The sequence below is a fragment of the Amblyomma maculatum genome, chromosome 5 (assembly GCF_055883805.1).
Source record: "Amblyomma maculatum isolate TAMU_Amacu chromosome 5, ASM5588380v1, whole genome shotgun sequence".
Classification (NCBI taxonomy): Eukaryota; Metazoa; Arthropoda; class Arachnida; order Ixodida; family Ixodidae; genus Amblyomma; species Amblyomma maculatum.
This window is the reverse complement of record NC_139348.1, coordinates 79,856,762-79,866,005: the sequence shown is the minus strand read 5'-3', so window position 1 is coordinate 79,866,005 and position 9,244 is coordinate 79,856,762. Positions and strand designations below refer to the sequence as shown.

Below are 9,244 nucleotides of genomic sequence, written 5' to 3'. Positions count from 1 at the left end.
AAAATTTATTAGGGCGTTTGGAACGCGCGGCTACGTCATCAGCGCTGTCGGGACACTCGATTGTCGAGAAGCGCCTACCGAAAAGCCGTAAACGAAGGAGTCGCAACCGCCGCCAGTGACAGCAGCTGCGCGTTTGTGTCAGCTGGTGACAAAAAGAAGGCAATCAGAAAACCTTTGTTGAACTGTTTTGGGGGTGCTACACCTCCTAGTTTATAGTTGGTCATACCTCACGCCACAGGAGAGACGCAGCTCGTCGGTTGAAGAGGCTGTAAATATGGCCCATGATATTCTTGCTTGAGTGTATCTGTTTGGAACAAAAGCCACGAGCGCGTTTTACTTGCAGCTGCTTTGTTAAGACTATTTGAAATATCCAGTGAAGTTTACGAATTCCCTCAAATTTAACGCTAAATACTTGAGAAGCAATATCAATAACGCCATTTAAGATAAAATATTGTCAAAACAATTCCTTGGAGTTCTGAGTATGAGTAAGACCGATTCCTAGAAGAATTGCTTTTAACGCCGCGTTCAATTCGTGGAGTACATTTCTTCGCCGTCACGGCGCCAGTAGATCATTCCCCCAACTGCAGTAAGCGGTAGCTATCTCGAACGCCCGCATGTAGCCGCTATGCGCAAGGCAGAGAAGGCTCTCTGGTGGCTTCTGGCAAGCCTAGGCATGATATGCGGTAAGCCTTGGGTTCGATTAGCTTCTATAGTGTGTGCCCTAGTTCAGAACCGGTGTTGAAAGGTTTCGATCCCTCTATAAATGCCAGCCTTCACAGAGATATGGTCGGTAACTTTACTACTCCTCCCTTTGATACAGTTTATAGTTTTTACAAAATCTGCAGTATATTGGGAACGTCTACGAAGCTTTTTGGAGATGATTTTTTTCAGTCTGTATATAGCTCATAAACAACTCTCATAAATAACATGGCTAACACTTACATTCAATATCCCTCTTTTTCGTTACAGCCCTTTGTTCTGCGTCTTGCTCGCCATTTTCATAATTATTGTGCTGATATCACACTTATTTGTATTCGATTCTTGATGTGTAGTTTGGTTTTGAAGAGCCTTTATATAACCAGTAGGGACAACCAATGTTGCCATCATGGCGCCGTTCAGGTTATGAAATTTGATTACTAAACATTGCCCATCGTGCGCAGTTGTAATTACTTGCAAAACGTGTTTAGCGCCATCCTTCAGGTTGGTTGCAGCATAAATAGTAGAACGTGGAAACGGAAAAGAATGGACATTCAGACTTAGACGAAACTCGAATATCAACTGATTTCCTGACGCAAATTCCGCGCTTGTTATTTGATCGCCAATATATCCCCCCCCCCCCCCCATCTCCATGAGGCCTCACGCAAGAAGATGAATTCTTTAGCAGTCGCCACTGCGTCCCTATGGGGTATTGTCAGTCGACAAGACTCGAAATGCGGAGCTTGGGGAGGTTTTAAAAGGAGCTACGCGAAACTATAGGCAGTAGGAGACGTGTTCAAGAATCCTGCACCTGACGCTAGCGGGCCTTTCGGCGTGAAATCAGCTTCCTATATTGTCATGACGAAAGGAGCACTTCATCACTCACTCTGGACTTTGTAAAATCAGCAAACCTTTTTCCGTCTACTTAATCATTTCTTCATCCTTCATCACATATACCCCTTAGATGCCCTGAAGAAATAAATATTGTTTATGAAGAAACAGCCGTGTTCAGAAATCATGAAATTTCTCTTTATTGCTTTCGAAATTTTATTACTCCGCAATCACCTCAATTTAGGCTAAACCAATTTGTTTGCATTGCGATGAATGTTATTGCTTTATGTGTATTAAATTTGATTTCGTTATCCTTCATACGTGTTGTTCTATTAGTCATGTACAAATATTTGTCCTCCACCTTAATTTAGCTGTCCAGGGAAACTAAAGGTGAAAGAAAGGAGTACCCTTCGATGGGCATCACTAATGCATTTATTTATTTTATTTGTCCGTAAAATCGTAAGATGCTTTTGCATTTTTTAACTGGCTGCTATGGGGCATGGCACTGGTAATAAAAATAAACGATCCCTAAAATATCCCTATCCCTATAAATAAAGCTATCATATACATAACACGTATGTATATATATTAATATATATATATATATATACTTTTACTATCCCTATACATAGGATTCATTGGCTATGAGAATGCATTTGACTCGATCGAAACCTCGACAGTCATGGAGCATCGCGAGATCAGCGTGTAGGTGAGCCATGTGTGAAAGTACTGGAGGATATCTATAGCGACTGCACTCCATAGTTCTGCATAAGGAAAGTGACAAAATTCCCATAAAGAAAGGTGTTAGGCAAAAAGAGACGATATCCTCAGTACTATTCACAGCTTGTTAGAGATAGTATTCAGAGACACTGAAGGGGAGCAGTTAGGCATCAGGGTCGATGGAGAATGTCTCAGTAATCTGCAATTGTTAAGTAACTCAGTGGACCAATTGCAACTCATGATTAATGATCTAGACAGGAGGATTAGAAAAATAGGCCTAAAATTAATATTCAGAAGATTAAGGTAATGTTGGACAGCCTGTGAAAGAACAGTAATTTAAAATAGGTAGCGAAGCACTGGAAGTGGTAGGCGAATATGTCTACTTAGTACGGGTAGTAACCTCAGGTCGGGACCCCGAAAGAGAAATAACTGGGCGAATAAGACCGGGGATGGAGCGCATTTGGAAGGTACTCAAGCATAATTACTAGCAGCTTACCAGTATCACTCAAGAGGAAAGTGTACAACAATTACATCCTGCCGGTACTCGCCTATGGGGCTGAAATATGGAGGTTAACGAAAAGGTTTCCGCTTAAGTCAAGCACAATGCAGGGTTCTATGGAACGAAAAATTATAGGTGTAACATTAAGAAATAGGAAGCGTGCAGAGTGGGTCAGAGAAACAACTGAAGTTCCTGACATTCTAATTGCAATTAAGAAGAAATGGGCATGGGCAGGACATATAGCGCAAGGGAGGACGACCAATGGTCTCTAAGTGTAACCATTTGGATTACGAGGGAAGGTAAGCGTAGCAGGGAGCGGCGGAAAATTAGGTTGGTGGATGAGGTTAATAATTTCGCAGGGGACAAGTGGATGCACTTAGCACAGGACCGGGTTAACTGGAGGAAAATGGGAGAGGAATTCACTCTGCGGTGGGTATAGTCAGGCTGCTGCTGCTGATAATGATAATGATGGTGGTGGTGATGATGGTGATGGTGATGATGGTTATGATGATGATCCCTTAAATATTCTGCTGGCATTTTTGTTAGCGATATAGGTCCATAATTTGGGAATTTGCTTCAATGGCCATCTTCGCTGCACTAAGCTCTTTTCCTGAGCGACTTTCGAGCATGTTATGAATCTATAATAGTGTCTGTACCGCTTCATCCTGCTCATAAATACTCAGTGATCCCCAATCACTCACTGCTACGGTAAGCTATTCATCGAAAGACTTGATTTTGCAAAGTGGAGTTGGGAACCATTTCTTTCATTCATGTCGTTTTCAGCAGCTCGTACTACTCCGCACTGACCTGTCCAGGGATGCAAGAAAGTGACGGAACATCATGAAAAGAGAAAAGGAATCTTATAACGCACTAAACAAAGTAGCTACAAAACATTTGTCGTGGGGGACGCGGGGATCTGCCCATGAGTATGCACTGCCGCTCATGTTAAATAGCATTTGCTGTAATTATTATATACATGCTACGTTCTTGTTTGGAGCAGGAACCCGGATCCGTTATCAGTGCTTTTTCCTCGCGCTGCTCTCTGTGCCCAAAGGTTTTACACGGGACGCTCTTGCGAGACCTGCTTGACGTTGCCTCAAAATTTCATTTGCAGCTTTGCGTTTTTTGTAACTTTTTGCGGTCTTTTTTCGTTCCCTCATATTTGTTTTTTATTTCGCATGTAAAAAGCAGCGAACTGCAATAAGATTACGAAGGATACAGTCCGGAAAGGATCGGGTAAGTGGAACTCTATAAAGGGGTTTTAACTAAGCTAGTTGGCTCATTATGGTCGCTTTCAAAACAGCTGCAACTGCATGGCAAAAGCAAAATAACAGTACCATACCCAGAGCTGTATACTGACAACTGAATATGTTACAAAAAGAAACATATTTAAGAACAGTGGCGTGAAAATGTTAAAATACGAGTTTGAAATCAAGTACTTCGTGTTGTCGTATTCTTCTGGCTGTTGCAAAAATCATAGTATAGGACTTAAACATAGTATACTCGGTGCATGTTTCAAACTTGGTAACACTTATTTTGTATTCCGCAATGCCGCCGACATCAAGGTCGCAGAAGATCAGTGATCTGTTTGATATATGAAAGCAAACTTCTTATCGATGTTTTTCACCCTCGAACAGTCTCGAGTAAAAACGATTACGCTTCCCAGAGCGGCAGATAACAAAGCTCGGCGCTACGATTACAAACATGTCGATAAGGTGTGTGTGTGTGTGTGTGTGTGTGTGTGTGTGTGTGTGTGTGTGTGTGTGTGTGTGTGTGTGTGTGTGTGTGTGTGTGTGTGTGTGTGTGTGTGTGTGTGTGTGTGTGTGTGTGTGTGTGTGTGTGTGTGTGTGTGTGTGTGTGTGTGTGTGTGTGTGTGTGTGTGTGTGTGTGTGTGTGTGTGTGTGTGTGTGTGTGTGTGTGTGTGTGTGTGTGTGTGTGTGTGTGTGTGTGTGTGTGTGTGTGTGTGTGTGTGTGTGTGTGTGTGTGTGTGTGTGTGTGTGTGTGTGTGTGTGTGTGTGTGTGTGTGTGTGTGTGTGTGTGTGTGTGTGTGTGTGTGTGTGTGTGTGTGTGTGTGTGTGTGTGTGTGTGTGTGTGTGTGTGTGTGTGTGTGTGTGTGTGTGTGTGTGTGTGTGTGTGTGTGTGTGTGTGTGTGTGTGTGTGTGTGTGTGTGTGTGTTGTGTGTGTGTGTGTGTGTGTGTGTGTGTGTGTGTCCTGCCCAAACCCATGTATTCCTATTTCGACTAAAATATCACTTACTCGAGTTATTTCTCTGATCCACTCTGCACGCTTCCTATCTCTTGACGTTACACCTACCATTTTCCGTTCTATAGCTTTCTACATTGTTCTCAACTTAAATAGAACCCTTTCTTTAGCCTTCATGATGCAGCCCCATAAACGAGTACCAGTAAGGTGCAACTGTTATATATTTGCTATTAAGCGATACCGGTAAGCTGCTAGTCATAATCTGCTAGTATTTTCCAAATGCGCTCCATCCCAATCTTATTCTTCTTGTTATTTCCTTTTCATGGTCCGGATCTGCTGTTAATACCTGTCCTAAGTGGACATATTCGCCTACTACTTCCAATGCTTCGCTACCTATTTTAAACTGCTGTTTTTTTACAGGCTGTTGAACATTACCTTAGTCTTCTGCATATTGATTTTCTACTTTTCCTGTCTAGGTCACCAATCATTCTTTGCAGTTCATCTAATGAGTTACTTAGCAAGGCAATGTCATCAGCAAATCGCAGATTACTGAGGAATTCTCCATCTACCCTTATACCTAACTTCTCCCATTTCAAGTATCTAAATACTTCCTCTAAGCAAGCTGTGAATAGTACTGGGGTGATTGTGTCTCCTTGCCTAACACCTTTCTTAATTGCAACTTTATTACTTTCTTTATGCAGAACTATGGTTGCTGTGCCACCATTATAGATATGTTCCACTACATTCACATATGGCTCACCTACATGCTGATTTCGCAACGCCTGCATGACTGAGGTGGTTTCGACTGAGTCAAATGCTTTCTCGTAGTCAATACAGTTAACTGGATAAATCTTCGCATTTTTTCTGCTCAGAATACCAACGCCCCCAACGCTGACATACAGTTTTCCGAACAAGGCCTTTGACGTCATTGCTTTAAAACTTACCTAAACAGTGCTGAACATCGCTTCCCGGCATACATGATTATGCTTAGCTAAGCTAAACTGCAACGTTTTTTCTACTTGTATGCCACCTTAGTGACGGCATGTCATTCTGCAGTTCTGCCGGCAAAATAAAATAGATTCGAAGGTCCACGTAGGCTAAGCAGTTGTCCTGAGTGTAATGTCGCAAGAGGAAAATAACGCATTTTTGCCATAAAAGAGCACTTCATGTCTTCAGAAACTGAACGCTGCACTGAAACTTGCAATCGGCTAAACTTCGATCAAGTGGAATGCGCTTGACTTAAATACCTTCCAAAAAATTTTCCTAAATATGGTTTATCGAAGACAAACTTACTGTTCATCCCAGTGGTGTTTTTAAAACCGTGACCCTGATCGCAAAAACAAAAACTGGTATATTTAACAGATTTTTAAGTTTTCTTGCCAAGCTCGAGCGCTTCTGAAGGTACTCTGTAGAGTGAGTAACAGTACATCAACTGCTCGCTGAGCATAGCAACACAACTGTCTGACCTCAAAACGACCCTTTATATGCTGGAGAAGCAAATATTTAAAACATTTTACAAATTGAAGGCATTAAACTAAACCTAGAAGAAAGTCTTATCTTAATTTCACACATCCTGTAATTTAGCAACTACAGCTGTTTCTTGAGAAGTTTTTCAACGAAACTCTAGTTGTCCCTCTCAACACTTCTAAAAAATCACAGGCAGACAATGACCGTGATGCTGCGCAAGCGAGGTCATCGAAATCACACATTTTAAAGAGCGCACGTTTAGCATGGTCTGCAATTCGAGCGCTTCTGAAGGTACTCTGTAGAGTGAATAACAGTACATCAACTGCTCGCTGAGCATAGCAACACAACTGTCTGACCTCAAAACGACCCTTTATATGCTGGAGAAGCAAATATTTAAAACATTTTACAAATTGAAGGCATTCAACTCAACCTAGAGGAAAGTCTTATCTTGATTTCACATATCTAATGACATTGTATACCCGCCACTGCGCCGAAAATCAGAGTTCACCATTGCAGTCGCTCCTTATCACGTACTTATGTCCCATCTTTTACGCAGGTCATAGTTTCGATGCATAAAGGTCAGGCACAGCAAGTTTATTCCGATTTATTTCGCCTTTTCTACAATCCTGATGCTGAACTCCGCACTGTGCCTGAAGACGGAGCTTTTAATTGTTGTTAATAGAGGAATCATTGTAGTGCGATGGGGGAATCCGCCTTTTTCACAAACTGTGGCGCCTTCTGGGAGTGGTTGAAAATTCGTCTGCTACTGGTTGAAAACGCCCTTGGGAGACATAGCCGCCAGCAAAATGGCGATCTGTGTTATGACACCTACCGCCATTTGTCGCATACGTCTGTCACGAATATTAACCTGTACATGGCCTCCGAGATCAGTTCCAACTGCGCCGATCGCGGAGGCCAAAACCTGCGCAAGCACAGCTGGGGTTGGTGGTTTGTTTTCAACCAGGGGAGAGGCGCGCATGCGCAGAGCGGCCTTGTAAAAAAAGGGCGGATTGCGGTCCGCACGGAGAACACCGCTGAGAGAGAGTGCACCCGCAGCTCACAGGGGATTGGGTGTGGCACGATGCTCGGCTAGTCACTGGTATGTTCACGTTAGAGGCAGTCGCGTTAGAAGCGTTCACGTTAGAGGCGGTCATGAGGTGTCCCATAAAGTTTCGCGTCACGCGCTTATTTTTATTTTTACTAATATACGTTTATATATTCCGCTATGGGTTTCTCGTATTATTTACTGGCTTATCTGCGTAAGCGCTCAGACCAAGCTCTACAATGAAACAGGACACTAAAGAAGACACACTGGACAGAGGGCGCCAAAGGGGCGGTAAGTTCAGGTGTAACCCCGTGTGTGCGCCTAGGGGGCGGGAGAAGTCAGGCGTGACCCGTCGGGCCATATGCACCAGGTCTCGTTGACCTCTGTGTATCGTGACCATCCCTTTGATCTATAATTTATAACAAATTTCTGACAGTAGTACATCTAGCAAGGTGTGGTTGCGCGCAGTCCAAAAAAAAATGCTGACCATTTTCTGTTACGGCAGAATTTCTGTGCGGATGTGGACAGGGACCCTGGTGTGACAACAGAGCTTTCTGTAGTAACATCAGGAGAGTTCTGTAGTACCACAAAACTACAGACAACAGAAAACTACTACAGAAAAAGAACTACAGAGAAGTACTACAGAACTACAGAAAAAATCTGACGTTTATGACACAGCTACAGAACATTTTTGCCGTGTTTAACATGGTTCTGCAATCTTTCTACTTATTATCATACGTTGTGCAGCAACAAGAGTATGGAGCGAAACACAAGCAAAATTAACGAGCCCCTAAGAAGGACTTGCGCGCGTTCGTCCGCACGTGTGCATGTGTGTGTGAGAGAGAGTGAGAGAAAGAGAGACAGACAGAGATACTTGCGCTCCATTCCACGCAGGCGACCCGTACTGGTGCGGTCCAAAGCTAGAGGAAGTCTGCTACGAAGGGGATTCCAAGGAAGACAAAGGATGGAACGTGGATGAAAACCACGGGGACAAGCCCCACCACGATGACCAGCAGAAGACCACAAAAAAATACACCACGGCTGGCAACAAGCAGTCAACCTCCACAACATCGAAGGCCAGATGTAAGAGGCTATGGTCGCATGTAACTCGATCAGCTGTGCAAACAGCGCACACGAATGATAAAAACACTATGTTAAGATGGCGCATAACGGAATACGTTATTATAAAGTTTTAAAAGCAAAGCCACGGGTTAGCCGCGATGAAATCAAGCTTTGTTTCAGAAAGAGGGAATTGCCGACTAAGTCACAGCTCGCTATCCATTGTGACTGTACTTACCCCCAAACTTTTCTTGACATTTATCACAATTTTACACGCGGAAATCGACTCCCACATTTTTCATGGAAGAAATCGCTGGGCTTTCATTCTTTTTTTTTTTTTCGGAGTACACCGCAATGTTATGTTTTATTCAGTGCTTGGCGATGGGTTTCCTATATAGCGTTTATGGAAAAATTAATAGGAAGTTAAATGGCACAGGTAACTGAGAAATGCAGCGTCACTGCAGCAGCATATGCGTCCTCCTCTGTATACCTTTTTTTCGAAAACAACTGAGCAGGTGTTTTATCAAAACTAGAACTTATGTAACGTAACTACGTTGCACACACATGAAAAGTCCGATAGTTAAAGGCCCAAAAGAACATTTTGGAGAGCAGGTTCAGCACCCACCATGAACGCCCCACTTTTTCGATTATAGTTCAAAGGAGTTACGGTCGGAAATTCAGCATCAGTGCTTACTTTAAATTATTACTATATTATGCCTGCCATT

At 43.0% G+C, this 9,244-nt stretch overlaps 1 protein-coding gene across 1 annotated transcript in view; it reads left to right on the top strand.

The window, feature by feature from the left end:
• The first annotated feature begins 625 nt into the window (after positions 1-625).
• Positions 626-9,244, top strand: part of LOC146188571 (uncharacterized) — a 9,277-nt gene continuing 658 nt past the window's right edge. Inside the window, exons 1-4 of the mRNA XM_084605076.1 lie at positions 626-683; positions 3,935-4,004; positions 8,208-8,215; positions 8,355-8,543. Coding sequence (XP_084461202.1) covers positions 626-683; positions 3,935-4,004; positions 8,208-8,215; positions 8,355-8,543 — 325 coding nt within the window. The remainder of the gene's footprint in view (positions 684-3,934; positions 4,005-8,207; positions 8,216-8,354; positions 8,544-9,244) is intronic.